Source organism: Arachis stenosperma, chromosome 2, assembly GCF_014773155.1.
Source record: "Arachis stenosperma cultivar V10309 chromosome 2, arast.V10309.gnm1.PFL2, whole genome shotgun sequence".
NCBI lineage: Eukaryota > Viridiplantae > Streptophyta > Magnoliopsida > Fabales > Fabaceae > Arachis > Arachis stenosperma.
Window position 1 is genome coordinate 31,013,059 of NC_080378.1, and position 17,814 is coordinate 31,030,872.

General features: G+C 34.9%; 2 protein-coding genes across 3 annotated transcripts; both read left to right on the forward strand.

Annotated features, from left to right (window-relative positions):
• The first annotated feature begins 1,053 nt into the window (after positions 1-1,053).
• On the forward strand, positions 1,054-9,668 carry LOC130961824 (uncharacterized). 2 transcript variants are annotated; one of them, XM_057887847.1, is made up of 19 exons: positions 1,054-1,425; positions 1,645-2,569; positions 2,647-2,715; positions 2,794-2,992; positions 3,463-3,547; positions 3,913-4,050; positions 4,143-4,224; positions 4,309-4,368; positions 4,482-4,534; positions 4,618-4,784; positions 5,078-5,243; positions 6,151-6,208; positions 6,290-6,346; positions 6,425-6,673; positions 7,185-7,246; positions 7,721-7,777; positions 7,859-7,952; positions 8,042-8,182; positions 9,065-9,668. In XM_057887847.1, exons 2-19 carry the CDS (start codon positions 1,781-1,783, stop codon positions 9,149-9,151), a joined length of 2,613 nt encoding a protein of 870 aa, XP_057743830.1. In that variant the 5' UTR covers positions 1,054-1,425; positions 1,645-1,780; the 3' UTR covers positions 9,152-9,668. The 2 variants fall into 2 exon arrangements, with proteins under 2 accessions (XP_057743830.1, XP_057743829.1); XM_057887846.1 differs by having other exon boundaries at positions 1,660-2,569.
• A 457-nt stretch (positions 9,669-10,125) lies between these two features.
• On the forward strand, positions 10,126-17,384 carry LOC130961825 (arginine biosynthesis bifunctional protein ArgJ, chloroplastic). The gene is made up of 17 exons (XM_057887848.1): positions 10,126-10,581; positions 10,670-10,792; positions 11,644-11,767; positions 11,845-11,918; positions 12,223-12,267; positions 12,449-12,499; positions 12,590-12,658; positions 12,792-12,850; positions 13,027-13,096; positions 13,638-13,718; positions 13,798-13,884; positions 14,126-14,248; positions 14,652-14,714; positions 15,209-15,286; positions 15,367-15,512; positions 16,405-16,475; positions 16,935-17,384. The coding sequence occupies exons 1-17, from the start codon at positions 10,516-10,518 to the stop codon at positions 17,015-17,017; spliced, it is 1,413 nt and encodes a 470-aa protein (XP_057743831.1). The 5' UTR covers positions 10,126-10,515; the 3' UTR covers positions 17,018-17,384.
• The last annotated feature ends 430 nt before the right edge of the window (positions 17,385-17,814 follow it).

Sequence of the window (17,814 nt, forward strand, 5' to 3'; positions counted from 1 at the left end):
CTATAAATATACGGACACCCTCAGGTATATTGAGAACTCAATTTATTAAAAAACTGCTTTAAACCTTTACTAACTTAAGCATCAGAGTCCCTTGCAGGTACCACTCCCACCTCCTACGAAGAACTCGGACAGCGACACCTCGCCGCTAAAGGAAGTCAGACGCTGCCAAAAAGAGAGTCTAAACCTGACGTCTAGGCCCCAAAAGCAACCCAATTTCAGGTAACCATCGGAATAGTATTTATTGGGATTTAATTGTTTTATAACAAAATTTGTTTGAAATTTACTTATTTAATACATATATTAAAGATTTAGTTATAAGTGATAAAAAGTCAAATTGTTTATCAGAAATAATTCTTAGAGACTTTTAAAGTAATAAAATTTATTAAAAACTAAAGTGTTTGATGTAAAATTTGTTGGAACTCATTTAAAAATATACTCTTATTTATATGTATTTATAAATATGATGCATGGGCCGAGGATTCAGGAAGCAGCAGCCCAAAAAGAAATAGTTGCTAACTCGGTGGAAAATGTACGTGTGTCGTACATAGTTTATGGAAGATTAATTTAATATTTTGTATAGTGGAGCCCAATGTAACATTTTTCTGGCCCTGCCCATGAACAGCTATATAGAAAGGCAATCCAGGTCATGTTCATACTGAATACTGATCCAATTTCCGAAACAAAAAATAGGCATTTTCAGTTTTCCACTTCCACAGTGATAGATACTACTATCCTTGCTTACCATGGAAGTCATAATTAACCCTTCATCACGTTCCACGTGTGACTTACACGACACTTCACCCAAAAGGCGGCTCAAGGGTGTGGGAGTAGGACTCTAGCTACACAGCCTAGTGGCTCTGCCACGTCCTGTGATATAAGTGGCCCAACTTGCCACTGGGTCCCACTAATTTATCCATTTGTCTTCTCGTCCCTTCCAAAAGATATTTGCGACAATTCTCATTTTTTCAATTTATTTATTTTTTATTTTTTATTTTATTATTACTATATAAATTTTTTCTTACCAAATTTCGGACAGTTTCTTTTTTGCGAAACTCATCGCCACTCTCTATCTCTCCCTTCCATAAAGTTGAAATCTCATTCTCAACCGCGAACCAAGCTTCTCGCTTCAGTTCGTTGCCGCTATCGTCTTTTTATCTTTTTCTGTCTTTTGGAAAATCAAACAAAACAAAACCAAACCCTAACCCTCTCTCGATTTCACTTTCCCTGTTTTCGAATCTCGTTTTAGTGTAAAGCTCAGTGCTCTTTCCCAATCTCAGATCTGTTAGTTTAACACTCGATTCGAATAAGTTCGAGGTGGTCTTTGGATTTTCCATGCAATTTGGGGATTCAGAGGCTCTCTTTGGATTTGAATTATTGTTTCGTTTGGATTAGTTTCTCTTTTGAATTGGTGTGTGTGGTTTTAAGGTAGGTTTGGTATTGTTGATGTGGAACTCTGTTGTCTATTATTCAAATTCAATTAAACGGTTAAGAAGCGGTTATTGTTCATTCAAACACGCGTTTTCTAACTTCATCTGGACGCGTGATTGAATTATTGACTCGCGTTGTTGTTTCGTTCGGTAATGTTTTAGTGTTTTCCAGTGTGCAGAGTTATTAAATGATTCGAAAACTGTGTTTCTAATTCAGGATTTCGTGCTCCAGGCTTTCATTTTGACACGAATCTCAAGTCTGCCAGTAGTTTCTTCGTGAATGCTGTGCGGTAGTGTTGCTTTTCTGGTATTTACCACCTTCGGATTTGCAGAAGCTTTGTTTATAGATTTTGATGGGAGAAGAAGCTCTTTGTGTTCAAGCTTTAGCAGATGGAGAGAAGGAAAACAATGAGGAATTAAGGACGGAACTGAAGAGGAACTACGACCAATGTGATGCTGACACAACCGAGTCTCCTAATAAGAAACAAGCAAAGGAAGTTTCCAATGATGAATTGCGCTCTGAAGTTTTCAACCCGAACATTTCTGTGACTGAGAATGCTTTAGCTTTTCAGGATATTAGTAGCCAGCCCACGGAATCGGAAAATGGTAACCCTGCAGAGTGTGGGGAACTAACGTCCACTTGTTTTGAGAATTCAAGCTCTGATGAGACCTTAAGTGATGAAGCTAGTGATCACAATATCAATAGCACTTTTCGGAGTGATAAGGACCCCAGTAGCTCCGCAATTTCTTCTTGTGTTGTACTGGAGATTCCGAAGCATGTTAGTTCAACTGGGATTAGAAAAATTACTTTTAAGTTCAGTAAGAAGAAGGAGGACTACGATTACCAATCACCTGCTCCAACTTATAGACCTGCTGGCTTTGCTGAAGGCAGTAATCCCTATGGTTTTCATGGGGATGATGAGGAATATATGGCAAGGGCTGATTATAGTGGTGGGTCGTTGGAGAGCCTGGGTGGAATGGGATATGCTCAAAATGGAGATTTCGACTTGTACACTCGCAACATGGAGTTGAAGATGTCGAAAAAGGTAGTCCCCAACTGCTACCCCACAAATGTCAAGAAGCTGTTATCAACTGGTATCCTTGATGGAGCTCTAGTGAAGTATATTTACAACCCGGGAAAGGTAAAAGCACATATTTATTTTTCCTTTCATATTCTCACGATTCTGATAGTTTTCTCAATTTTTGAAATTTTTGTCAGGTTGAACTACCTGGGATTATTGATGGTGGTGGATATTTGTGTGGCTGTTCCATGTGCAATTATTCCAGAGTAAGATGCATTATTTCTAGTTAGGATTGGAGGTCTTTTCTATTTACAAGAAAGCTGATTTAATCTTGATGATTTTAGGTGCTTAGTGCCTACGAGTTCGAGCAGCATGCTGGTGCCAAGACTAGGCACCCAAATAATCACATATACCTAGAGAATGGAAGACCGATATATAGTATTATCCAAGAAATAAAAACTGCTCCACTCAGCATTCTAGATGAGGTTATAAAAAATGTCGCTGGTTCATCTGTCAACGAGGAGTCCTTTTTAATATGGAAAGGTGAGAATTATTTATCTGGTTTATAAAACAGTATCAGTTGACTATTTGCTTTGGTAGTTCTTATTTCTGGTGCCTTCTGGCCTGCAATATCCTTAGTAATCCAGGACAGAACCCTGATTATGTGTTATTTTAGTTAGAGATGATATGGTTTATGCTAGTCGAAGAGTATTTTCTTTCAATCATGTTTTGATGTTGAATATTTCATCCTAGATAGTAGATACAAAAAATGCACTCCAGAAAACCCCTCCCCCCCCCCCCCCCCCCCCTCTTTTATATTTTTTCATGCTTTTAATGTCCAGGAAGTGATAGAGGAGATAAAATATTATTTAATTTCAGCATATTTTCTGCTGCAACTTTCATGAGAAGACAGATTAAGCCTATTGGTAGGGGCATGGTAGGAGGTGTTTCAAATTTCGTTGCATGGACTTACAATTTTTCTTATTTTGTTTCCTTTTCCATGGTGTGTCCAGAAAGTATTTTACAAAGCAATGAGAGGGCTCAGGGTTATAAGAATTATGGCACCAAGTTTACTGGCATGCCTCATAAGAAGACAAGGTAAACCAGAATCCCCCCCTTTCTCTCTTCCAAACAAAAATCATACACCCTAAACTCAATTTTTTGCCACTTTGTTGCTCTTACTTTTGCTAAAGTCTAAAGCATGTGACAAGTACATTAACTTTATACATTAACTTTATATTAGTTAATAGTGATTTCCAGTATCAACTATTTTTGTTTTCTATGATCACGAATTGAAACTACTTAATATTGTCAGGTTTCAATTATTTTGTATTCTTGAATATTTTAGATTCAATGCTTATATATGTCAAATGTTAAGATTTTGAAGTTCTATGCCATTGTCTTCTCGAAGTATGGATAAGGTCTGACAAGATTGAATGCAATTTTGGTTTTTGCTTTTCCAGCCAATCTGTGGAAATTTTGGGTCAGTTGTCTTCTATCCATGTGCCAAGTCATTTTGAGCAACAATTAAATGTGAAGCAGATAACTGACGAGTGGAAACCTGTGGTAAAAAGAAGTGCTGATGGTTGCACTAAAAGAAGGTATGTTGTTTTTCATTCAAAAACTTTTTTTGTGTTGCTCACTTATTTCTGGCTTGACTATGTAGTTTGAATTTGGATTTTCCCTTTTTCAGGGACAATGATTTACACAGGTTACTCTTTATGCCAAATGGACTACCAGATGGTGCTGAATTGGCTTATTATGTTAAAGGACAGGTGTCTTGATATTTCCTTTTAATATTTTTGTATTGATGGTTTCTTATTCTTTTCAGTTTCTAACTTGTTTGATGTGAATTCCAGAGAATACTTAGTGGTTACAAACAGGGAAATGGTATAGTCTGTAGTCATTGTGATATAGAGGTATGATATGAACATATACATAAGAGAGCAAAATAATGTTCATTTCCCATAAAGTACTTTATTTTTTATTTTAAATTATGTATGCGTTACTATTTACGTTCATTTGTAAACAGATAAGTCCATCACAATTTGAAGCCCATGCTGGAATGGCTGCAAGACGCCAACCGTGAGTAGACTTTTGAAGCACCACATTTAAACTGCCTGTACTATTTTTCTTCATCCTAAGACAATTTATTTATTTATTTGCAGTTACCGACACATATACACCTCCAATGGGTTGACACTTCATGATATAGCTCTGTCTTTGGCAAATGGTCAAAACCTGATGACGGGACATAGTGATGATATGTGTGCAGTATGTGGAGATGGAGGAGATCTGGTTCTTTGCAATCAATGCCCCAGAGCTTTTCATGCAGGTTGACATTTGATATTCTATTTTTCTTTTCTATTGATTATATTAGTTTCTGATTTTTTGTTTTACAAAACATATGCACTGTTACCCTATGCATCATTAGAACTGATATCGTAATTGTAAGAGATATATGTTTTATTGTATCAGTGTGTTTTGGACAGGATATTGCTTGAATGAAATTTAGGGTTCCTTAAGATGTTATTCTGTTTGGTAAATGGCCTAGGTTATTATGGCAGCAGAAGATAAATTAGGAATTTATTGATACTGATATTATGGCCTTTTGTGTAACAATTGCAGCATGCTTGGGTTTTGAGTGTGTTCCAGAAACAAGTTGGCGTTGTCTAAATTGTAGAAATAGTGCTGGTAATGGAAGAGAATCTTCTATGATGACATCAAGTATGATACGGTTGACACGGGTTGATAAAGCACCTGAGTTTGAAATGGGAGGATGTGTTGTCTGCAGGTATGTTACATGGTTCCTTAGTATCGTCTACAAAAAATATATCTTGCTTAGTACTACTTGTATCCATAAATATATATAGATTAAGAAATCATTAATTTCAAAAGTATTTAAAGTGTTTAGATTTATAACTTGGACTAGGACTGAGACTGAGAGATTGAGATTGGGAGACAGAGACTGAGAAACTGAATTAAGTCTCTGTATTGTATTTGATATAAAATGTACTGAATTGAGTTGTGATTTAGTATTATCTTTAATTTAAAAAAAATATGAAGATTGGGGGGTAGATTTGGAATTTGAAAAGTTAAATTAAGATATTTTTGAGAAGAAATGTTATTAAAGTTTTAGTCTCCGTCTCCAAAATTTCAGTCTCCTGTGTCCCCACTTTCTGAGGGTACTGAAAGGACTGAAATTTTAGGGACGGAGACTGAAATTTTAGTTCTAATCTTTAACCACCAAACACAATACTGAGTCCCAGTCCCCCAATCTCAGTCTCAGTCCCCCTAATCAAACGCCTACCTTAGCGCATAATCAAGTACACATTAATTAATGAATAAGAGTATAAGTGACAAAGCGCATTAAAACATCCTTAAGCTAATCAAATGACTGATATTAGTGGATAAAATTTTGGATAAAAAATAAACTGTATTATTGGATGCAGGGGTATCTTGAGTAGCAGTCTTTTCAACTGTATTATAAACTGATGTTACAAAATCACCATTTTAAAATTATGAAATAAGTGCACCCCTAATGGATGATAAAGGGTATATGGGAATGGATTCTGTACCAAATGATCTAACAATGAATAACCATCACTTTCTTACATTACAAGGATTTTCACCTTAGAAGATCTAAATTAATTTTTGTATAATTTCTTAATTATGTCTTGATTCTTATGATTGGCATACAGGGCAAACGATTTCAGTGTGTCTAAGTTTGATGAGCGAACAGTAATAATTTGTGATCAGGTATGCTTTATACATGAAAAATTTGTAATTAGCCATTTCGTTACTGATAATCAAGGCACTAATTTTTTAATGCTTATCCAGTGTGAGAAGGAGTATCATGTTGGTTGCTTACGGGAGATAGGGCTTTGTGAGTTGGAAGTAAGCACTGAGCCCTCTAGCAAATAATATTATGATTCTTGTAAATTTTCTTATATTTATTATCATATATTGCCACAGGAACTGCCCAAGGATAAGTGGTTTTGTTGTGATGACTGCAATAGAATATATGTGGCTCTCCAGAATTCAGTTTTTGCTGGACCTGCCATTATACCAGTCTCCTTGTCAGAACTAATAATAAGGAAACATGAGGAAAAGGGACTATTTACCTATGGAGGCATGAATGATATCAAGTGGAGAATCTTAAGTGGAAAAAGCCGTTATCCGGAGCATTTGCCATTACTTTCTCGTGCTGCTGCAATTTTCCGAGTGAGTACTTATGGATTCTCTATAGATTAATCTGGATACTTGATTTTTTGCAGTGTTTGGTCCTATCAGCTGCTCCTAGTTTAACTTGCATATTTCTTGTTTGCATCTTTCTGTTTCCTGCAAATGTGCAAATTTATTCAAAATAAATATTTTTTACACGAGAATTGATTTTGGAGTCCATTATTATTCAAATCAAATATATTCTGTTTTAATGATTTCAACACATCTTAATGGTTGTCATGCTTTGAGGCTGAATGCACATTTTTCCTCTAGGTGCAACAACTGTGATCACCTTGAGATGAGCTTTACTTGTTCTATGAGGTTAAGCGTGAGTGTTAGGTTGATGTCATGCATTTCAAAAATTCCTGTGTAGTTATTTATTTATTTATTTGTTGGGTTTTGGTTTTCTCTTTTCACTGGCATTGAGATAGCTGTTTTGTCATTACCCATTAGTGTATTCTGTGACTTGTTTCAAACAACTTTTTCTCATGCTTTGGGAATCTTTTGGCAGGAGTGTTTTGATCCCATTGTTGCTACATCTGGACGTGATCTGATTCCTGTTATGGTCTATGGGTAAGCATCTATATTCCAGTGTTGGTTGACAGCCCTTACAGCCTACGATATTCTTGAGTGTATGATGAATACACATATTTGCTTTATCATTGTATCCCGTCTATATTCCTGAATAATGATTGCTGGATAGAAGAACTATACAATTGCCTCATTGGCTTTGTTTGCATCAAAACATCTTTTTAGGATGAAAAGTAAATTAAATTTACGCTTACCTATAATAACCAATACCCTTTTCAAGTTTAATATTCTCAGGTTTATACTGTATTACAACTTCACAAATCTTGGTATGGTGTTTTAATTAAAAAATCATTATACGATGGTGATGGTGATGGTGATGATGATGACGATGATGCTTTTGTCACTCATGGTTGTAGATTTATTGCTTCAATCTGTGTTTGAAGATGCTTCTAGTTATTCATGATCTTTTAATGCAGCATATTTTCTACTATATAATATAATGTTAATTCTTTGCAGGAGAAATATTTCTGGCCAAGAATTCGGAGGGATGTATTGCATTGTTCTAATTGTCAAGTATGTGGCTTTCTATGTTTTTGTTATTTTCCTGGTAGTCTCAACGTTTGGTTGTATTGACATTGTATCATACTTGCACAGTTCTGTTGTTGTATCTGCTGGGCTGCTTAGGATTTTTGGTAGTACTGTTGCTGAACTTCCACTGGTAGCTACTAGCAGAGAACATCAAGGAAAGGTAAGCAATTGCCTGAATCAAAATTAATAATGTCGGCTGATAGTGTAGTAGGTATGGCTAAGCTTTTACCTGGCGATATTTTCATTTAGGGTTATTTCCAAGTGTTATTCTCTTGCATAGAGAGGTTGCTGTCTTCTCTCAATGTAGAAAAGTTGGTGCTTCCTGCAGCTGGGGACGCAGAGTCAATTTGGACTAAAAAACTAGGCTTCAGAAAGATGAGTGAAGATCAGGTAATGTCATCCTGAGGTTGAAATCTATAGCTTTTACTGCATTTGTAAGACCATAGATCACACTCAAATACTCAATTACATAATAAATGGCCTACACTTTGGTCTTATTGGACATGGTGGTAAGAACCTTTGGAGAACCATACTACAAAAACTATAACCTAGAGATTATGCTAATTTGAGGATGAGTTATACCTCCTTAACTCTCCGAGATTTGCCAACAAAGTGTCATGACCCCTAACTTGTCTCTTGTTCCCTTTTATGGTTGGGTTTCTCTCTCTACGACTAACGTACAGGGTCCTAACATATGGTTTTGAGACATTCACTTTATATATATATATATATATATATATATATATATATATTCTGAGAATCAACTTATGTTTGGTTACTTTAGCTGAAAAATAGCTTAGATTTTTTTTTGTTTGAGTTGTATTAAAAAAGAAGTTATTGCATAATAAAGATGCTAAAAGGGGTATGAAATAATTATTTATATTATGTAACGTTTAATAGTTATGGTCAATTTGGTAAAAAGATAAAATTGTGTGTATTGTGCAAAAAGCTTTTTTCTGCCCCCTCAAAATTGTGGTCAAGTTCAACTCCTTGCTTCTGCTTTATATCATGAAAAGCAGATGAAATCCACTATTTAATCTCTACACAAATTACCCAAACCAATATGTGTAGCAGAACAAGTATTTTAAAGGAAGCCCTACTTAAGTTGAAAGACCTACATAACCAATACACAACCGGCTATTTTATATTACTTGGTTGTGGTGGCTTGAGTTGAATTGTTTTACAGGCAAATCTTATTCTATTTGTTCTTGAAATAAATTGTTGCAGCAAGGATCATGCATTACGAATTATGAGATTTTATTTCTTTTGCAGTTATCCAAATATCTTAAGGAGGTGCAGCTAACCCTGTTCAATAAAACTTCAATGCTGGAGAAGAGAGTGCAGCTTGCGATAGAGTGATGCTTTTTTATGCAGTGCTGTAACTAATTTTTGGTTATATATTCATTTGTTAGTTTCTTTCACAGTAACATTTCTGCTATACTCTTCCTCTTAGCTGCTTTCTTCTTCCTTTTGTTTTCCCCCTTATTTTTTTTTTTCTTGGTAGTATGGGTGTTTGTGGCTGAATCTTTTGGTGGCAAGCCAAACCAGCCATTCTCTCTTTCTTGTACAATGTAGGATAGAAGAGTAACCGTTGAAAATTGGGACAAACAGGGCCTAGAAGGGTAGTAGGAATAGAGGAGTTTTGAAGGATATAAATAGCATGCTGACCATATTTTTTTCCTAAATTAGCATGCAAATCAGTATGAAGTTTTTATTTTTTATTTTTATTTTTTTTTTATATACTTGTATTGTGAATTTTAGTTGCTTGTTTCTTTTCCTTCCTAAAAGGACATTGTAACGTAGTGATGAAGTCATGTTCATAACTCTTTGCGCCTTCTCTGGAACCACAAATAATAGCAAAATGTTGTTAGTTGTATGAATTTTGCTTAAAGCATGTATTTGCTTGATTATATAGCACCGAAAACAGCACGTTTGTTTGATGGTATGGTAGTGTGTGATTGTCATGGTATAATATTCGTTTGCGGTGACTGTTGAATAGCGCAACCTTTTGCTGGCACTGTATAAGTTTTGTGAAACAGTAAACTCTGAATGGATTAATGCTTTAGGTTAAAATTTCTATATTTCAACATGGTGCGTAGAATCTTCTAGCGTTTGGTAATGTTATAGTTCTTATGAACATTTTCCTTTTAATTTTATTATTATTATTATTCGCAAAATTTATGAACATCTTTCATGGACTAAAGATACTTGCATATGTCAATTTCGACGGGTGTAAACAATTTGGTATCCGATCCGAGGTTTACAATTGAATTCGTTTATACGTTTATGTCCTGTGTAAATTATCATTTTTAATGACGAAAGATTTAAACCTTAAAAATTTTAATTACGAAAGATGTAAACTAATTTAATAATTAAAGATTAGGTTGGTTTGTCAAAAATTATTAGTAGTTTGTTGGATAGTTTTATCAGACGTTTTAGGTAGTTTTGTTATACTAATTTAATTTTGCTGGGTGTCAAATAAATTTTTCTTTTGTGGTTAGAAATTAAACTAGTTTGTTTGGGATCAAATCCTTTATGCTTAGAATAAAATTTTTAAGCGCAGTAGAGTTTCATAAAATAAAAACGATAAATAAAGTCCATATGTAAAGGGGGGAATAAAAGACGATAATTTAGGCGAGAAGAGATTCTATATAGTATATCAAAAACAGTTACTTAGCTAGTAGCTACTCACTTTCTCTTCGCTTGAGCTGTGAAAAAAAATAATGTATTCGTGCATTCCTCACCAACTTTTTCTTCAGTTGCATTCGCCGAGTTCCCGAAACCCAAAGGTGCATTTCGAATGTCTCTTTCTTTATGATCGTTGAGTGTTTGGTTGCTGAGTAAAGTGCAGTTTCTTAGATCATTTTTCATTTGCAGGTTTTCCCCTCATGTGTTCCTTCTTCTCCGCGGAATTTGAGGATCTGCACTGTTTCAATGAGTAAGGCTTCAAGTTACATACCAGCTGCTCCAATTTTTCTTCCTGAAGGACCTTGGAAGGAGGTTTGTTGTCATATTCATCATTCATCACAATTGTTGTCATTAGCATTCATCGCCTTAGGTTGAATTTGGTTAGTATAGTGATAGTAAAAACTGGTGTCTTTGTTTTTAGTTTCTCTATCTGAGTGCCTTCTCCACTCTATTTCTCATTCCAAAAGCAGCCTTAGATAAGGGTCCTTTGAATGTGTTTCTAGAAAGGGTTCGTTAAAAAAAGAAAAATAAGAATTTATAAAGTGGTAGTCAGTTTGAATAAGTTTCTCCAAAACATAGAAATACAAGACTGAATTAAACTGCTGTGTACTTTTACCATGTATCCAATCAATTTTTTACATTTTTAAGACTTTTAACTTTGTGAATAATTAAGCATTTAAGCCAAATACTTTTTCTGATATGACAATACATAAATCGGATGTCTGCATAATACCTTTTTGCATTGACAATAGAGACAAATTAAATACTAGAAATATATGGTTTTTATTCTTTTTTTTTTCTTTTGAACCCATTGATAATGATGAAAACACACCTTCAATTCTTTTCAGAAAGGTTTCTCTTTTGAATGATGTGTTGTTTGTGCTAGCTTCTTGTTATTTTACTATATTCGGAATTTGCATTTTTTTTATGATGAAAGAAATATGTTTATTGACTAGAAAATTTGCTCTTCTTGGTCATGCATTGGATGCCTAATTGTAGTTTATTTGCTATTAGATTCCCTTTCTAGGCCCAAAGCAATGTATGCTTTCAATTCTCGAAATGGGATGTTGTTATGATATTACATCTTCTATTCAAGGTTACTTAAAGTGGACAATATGCAAGTTGGTTTACCGGTAGTTGAATATATGATTTTGATCATTCAGATTCCAGGAGGAGTTACTGCTGCAGAGGGATTTAAAGCTGCCGGAATGTATGGAGGATTACGTGCCAAAGGAGAAAAGCCCGACCTTTCACTTGTTATGTGTGACGTTGATGCTATATCTGCAGGTTTGCTTGTCTTGTGGAATTTTAACTCAAATCAACTTGAGTATGGCATGCACTTCATACAATTGGATTTTCTTCAGGGTCATTTACAACAAATGTGGTTGCTGCTGCACCAGTATTATACTGCAAAAAGATGTTAGATATTTCAAAAACTGTAAGAGACTTCTACTTTTGTTGATTTCCTTTTCAAGATGCAGCCGGTATTGTACCAAATGCGTTACACAGCTTATGCAGTAACTAACCTTGTCAATATCTGATGAGCTGGTATCTTTTCCAAGCTCCTGTGCAAAAATGCTTTCACTGTCCTAATGTATATTTGAGCAGTTTTCTGTCAAGAAATGGATGATTCCTCAACCATGATCTGAAATTCTAATAGCATGCATTGTGCTGCTGTTCCTTGGAAACTCTATCCTTCTTGCTTGATTGCCTGCTAATAAGTCAATTTTGGTACTTGTCAGGCACGGGCTGTAATAACTAATGCAGGCCAAGCAAATGCAGCTACGGTAGGATATCAAAACTATTTGTTTCGTGTGCCTATGAATAATATTCAATAGTCCACTGAAGTGTGATCCAATCAAGTTACTTTAGTGCATCGATGAATGCTCTCTATGAACTTGATTCATTTGAACTATTTCTAGTGAAGATTAATAAACATTTGGTTGCTAAGGCCCTTAATATCTGCAGGGTGAAGCAGGTTATCAGGACATGTTAGAATGTGTGGAAAGCCTTGCCAAGGTATGCATCCTTATTAAACAGATTTTGCTAACGGTGCTCCATGTCAAAAGGACTTGGTGTTAGTCAGTATTGTAAATTTCATGATTACAGCTTCTGAAAGTGAAACCAGAAGAAGTATTAGTTGAATCTACTGGTGTAATTGGTCAAAGAATAAAGAAGGTAAATGCAGAATCTCTATGCACTAGTTTTCTGTCTGCTTGTGTTTTTGTACTTTGTAACTGGATAACTACTTAAGCATTCCAACAAGCAGAAATTCTGTTTGCCACATTAATCACTTCTCATTTCCTTGCAGGGGGCATTTTTAAGCTCACTTCCCACATTAGTGGGTTCACTTTCATCTTCAGTTGAAGGGTAATCCCTGTATTCCATGATTACACTTTTGAATTTTACAAATGGCATGCTATCATGTTAAGAAACTAACTTTTTTTCCTTAAAAATTATTTTCGTCTGAGAAACATTGTTGTGTCTACCTTTCAATACATTTTTTCCCCTCCTTTTTATAATCTTATCATTTTGCTTGCATACAGGGCAGATGCTGCAGCAGTGGCAATCACAACAACGGACCTTGTTAGCAAAAGCGTGGCAATTGAGACTATGGTATCACTGTTTCCTCTTTTAATTGAAGGTTCATACAATCAATTTGTATTTACCTACTGTAGCATATATATGTAAAGTTTGTAACACACATGCACACATTTATATAAATTGCAACATTGTCATGTTTTGGACTCTGGATCATTTGGATGAATGGTTGATATGAACAATATGGGCCAAATTCATTTGGCTAATGGAAGAGCAAATAAAAAAATTGAGTATTTTGGAATTTCTGTGCAATCAAGCGCCTTAATACAAGCCATAATAGGATGTTTCATACTTTCATTTAAATGTGACCTGTATAGCTTGAGCCTTGTTAATGGTAGTTGAGAAGAAAAAGTAGAGGGACCATAGTTGCATGCATTTATTTGTATGGAAAGTAGTCTTGATAGGCAATTATGTATAATAGCTAGCTATAATTTCATCAACTTCAAATTTTCTAGACAGAAATCTTTAACTCTTTGTAAGTTTTGGTAGTTAATGGATTATGTTTGGTTCATAACAATATTTTATATTCCTTTTTTTTTTTTGTGGTGTTGGTTAGGTTGGAGGGACTAAGGTAAGGGTTGGGGGAATGGCAAAAGGCTCTGGGATGATCCATCCAAATATGGCTACCATGCTCGGGGTATGTCTAACATGATGCTTCTTTCTCATTTGAAATATATGGTTTTTCCAGTCTAATCCTTAAACTATATCTACCCTAGGTAATAACAACTGATGCCCGGGTAACCAGCGATGTTTGGAGAAAGATGGTGCAGGTTGCTGTGAACCGAAGTTTCAACCAGATAACTGTATGTAATTTTCACTTTGTTCTGGAACTGCAAATTCATTTAGTTATGTTGTATCTAAATTTTATATTTGATAAATAACGGTGTTGCAATAATTTTACAATTTTAATTTTCTGTGTTGCTTTTAATGCAAAAGGGTCATATACTCATATTATCTCCATAAAAAGATATTGCTTTTCTGAGATTTGACCATGTTATGGATTGTGACTGATTCTTACCTTGTTTTTGCAACATTTTACTACAGGTAGATGGAGATACTAGTACTAATGACACTATTATTGCTTTGGCTAGTGGGTTATCTGGGTTGGGCTGTATTTCTTCACTGGACAGTGATGAGGCTACTCAACTTCAGGCATGCCTAGATGCGGTAAATTTGATCTTCTACATTGTAACGATATTATAATTTCATACTCCATTTTTTGCTGTTGAATAACTTAAAATAATGATTTGCTTCTACACTTACGGATAGCTTAGATTTCTAGTAAAACTGGAAATGGAAGTACTATGGGCTTTTAAATTTAGATTCTTTGTAACATGGGGAGATGGTGCATCGTTATGCCGCTATTGTGTGTGCATAAGTTACGAAGCTAGGATTTAGTGATTTCTATGCTGAATTCATAACATTTAGACTACTTTACTTTGGGGTTAATGGGTAGAAAAACGAAAAGAATGCAAAATTTCATGAATTTTGTTTTTATAAAAGAATCAGTGTTCCATGATTCCCTGTAATTCTTCAAAAATGACCTCCTAGTTTTGATTGCCCTTTTCAGGTAATGCAAGGTCTTGCCAAATCAATAGCTTGGGATGGAGAGGGGGCAACATGCCTCATTGAGGTATGCTTCTTTGAATGAAGCATATTTTTGCTTGATCGTGCTATTACATTATATTAATATTCTCCAATGATAATACTAAACTTCCTTTTTTCTCCAATGTTTATATTTCCTAGAGGTATAGATTTCATTCTGCACTTATTATCTCAACAAATCCTCTTTATTCAAATATTTTTTAGTTTCCCAACAAGTAGGCATGGCTTGAGCAATATATATATATATATCATTCTTTTTCCGCTTCTCTGTTTCCCTCCACTGCTTTTTCTGTTTTAACTGTCTGGCTCAGTATCCGTGTTCATATTATTTTCCCCCAAATAAGATACATAAGCCATTGCTGATATCTTGCAAGGCCATGTGATCAGATCATTTTTCCCTTTGTTTTCTGCCTTTTCTGTGGTTTGATAGATGTGTAACCCAATTTTGCGGTCTGGTTGATGTTGATTAGTTTGAATGAGGACTCAATCCTTCTTGGTATGTATGTATCATCAAATTTGCAGGTCAATGTAGTGGGTGCAGATAGTGAGGGTGAAGCTGCAAAAGTTGCTCGTTCTGTTGCAGCATCTTCACTTGTAAAGGTACGAGTAATTGAACTAAAGAATTTTATTACTATCTCAATCTGGCTGAAGAAACATTTTCTGATATAGTGTTTTATCAGGCTGCTGTGTATGGCAGAGACCCTAATTGGGGACGCATTGCTGCTGCAGCTGGTTATTCTGGGGTCTCTTTCCACCAGAATAAACTTAGGGTGGAGCTGGGGGATATTTTGCTGATGGTTGGTGGGGAACCACAATCATTTGATCGGTAGGACTTTCTGTTATTGGTTATTTTAGTTGATTCTGGTATGCTAGTGAATCATGATATTTCTTCTTTAGTTGACACTTCATCAGTAGTTAACATTTCATAATAAATCATCACCTATCTTGATTTTCTCAAGACAAATTAAATATTTTAATCCTGTGGGTACAATTTTTCCAGCAGACTAATCTTTTCAGAGTTAAATAGTAGTTTACTCCAATTTTTTCGTGAGACCCTTAGCAACATGCCTCAGTGATACTGTTAACAAAATTTATGCTCCGAATACTGGACGATAAGATATACAATTTTTTATGTTCCTGAATGGTATCAGTTCACGTTTCTGTTGCTTGAAGGAAACTCTTTGCATAAATATCAATCATTTAATCAAAAAACTTTTGGTTAGATTAGATTTCTTCCAATCAGTAACATATCCCTACAATGAGAAGATCAAGAATGAAAATGTGGTAGAATAAGTGTGTTTTCTTTACTAGGTTCCCATGTTTTTCCATGCAACGTGCAATAGGGTATCATGTACATTTTTTAGCACTCAACTTATGCTCAAGACCTTTGTCCATGGCTTCATGCAATTTAGAGTCTACCTTCTTGCAATATTTGCACTCATTTTACATAATCATGGCTTGTTGCTCTATTTTAGTTACCAACCACCATATTTTAAAGCAAAAGCTAGAGAATCAGGGGCCAAGGATAGCTTTGAATGCGTTATATGTTCATCCACACACATACTCAATCTCTTAACAGCTTCTAAACCAATTAGAACTAATCTTAACAATGCCTTTTCAAATTTTTAGCTGGAACAACATTGTTGTGATTTTAATTAGGAATTGCCGTGTGGGTAGTTAGAGGTACACAATCTCTTGACAAGTTCCAAACATTGCAGAGTTGCTGCTAGTAATTATCTAAAAAGGGCTGGGGAGACTCATGGTACTGTTAGAATTAACATATCAATTGGTAAGTACATTACTGTAACTCAATAGCATATGCTTTTTCTTTTACCACTTCAACAGTATAATCCAGTGAAGGGATCTACTTCTATTGATAATTTTGTTTGTGTGTAGGGTTAATGATCGAATTCGTTTCTTAAAGATAATTTGTTCTCCAAATTGGTACTCGAAAGATTTTGTTAGTCATATTAGTTCTTGAAAAATATAACCGCAAGTCAAATGAACCTTTCCATCAGTGAGATGACAATGTGTCATATTAAGTACCATGTGACATTAAATTGTCATGTCATGTGACACATCATCATCTAAGTGATAGAAAGATTAATTTGACTTTATAGTTGTATTTTTCAGGGTCTAATATGACTAACAATCTTTCGGGGGATTAATTTGAAGAACCTGGTTATCATTTAGGAACGAATTTGAGTATTGCCTCTGTGTCTAATTATATTAATTTTTCTACTCACAGGCAATGGACTAGGACATGGACAAGCATGGGGATGTGATTTGAGCTATGATTATGTAAAAATTAATGCAGAATACACAACATGACCCAATGAAAATCGCCAAACCTAGATTGGCCAAAGTTTGATAGCGCATTGCTAAGAAGACCGGACCAGCAGTATGTACTTGAAATGCACATGATCGCACCAGAAATGCTTTCAATATTTTCGAACAACTAATATCTAGTGGTGGCAAACAGGCCAACCGTCACTTGTCAACAGAAAAAGGGGTTGGGAGAGGCCGGGTAACCGATTTTGGTAATATGAAAATAAACAAGAAATAAAAACTCAACAACTATGTTACTATTAGTCTTGCAGCAATGTAAACCACAACTAGTAGATAAAAAAATATAACAATGTTCCACTTTCAATATTCACTTATTTATTCATTCAGATGGTCACTACTCACTACTCACTCTCATTTAAGCGAGACTTTCAAATTTACTTTCTATTTTCTTAACTTCTAAAGTAGTATTTCAAAGAATAAATATGTTTCAAATACACATGATGACACCCAACAATTCAATAACTCATTATGATATCATATTAAAAGGGTAAGGCAACCAATAGGAAAATACATGAAAAAATGCTCTCACCATCTAACACTCTACTAATTTTAGTATCAGAATATCTTAGAGATTACCCACCTGACTTAATTCTACACGTGACAAAATTGAAATCTCTGATCTCCACCTCATTAGTTCCTAATCTCGCCTCGAGTACGAATAATAGCAGAATTTGAATTTTAAATTTAGTGAAAGTTAAAATAGACTAAAGTCACGAAACCCAATTTACACATAGAATTGATTATGTCAACATTTTTTATGAACTGAATAAGATTACAAG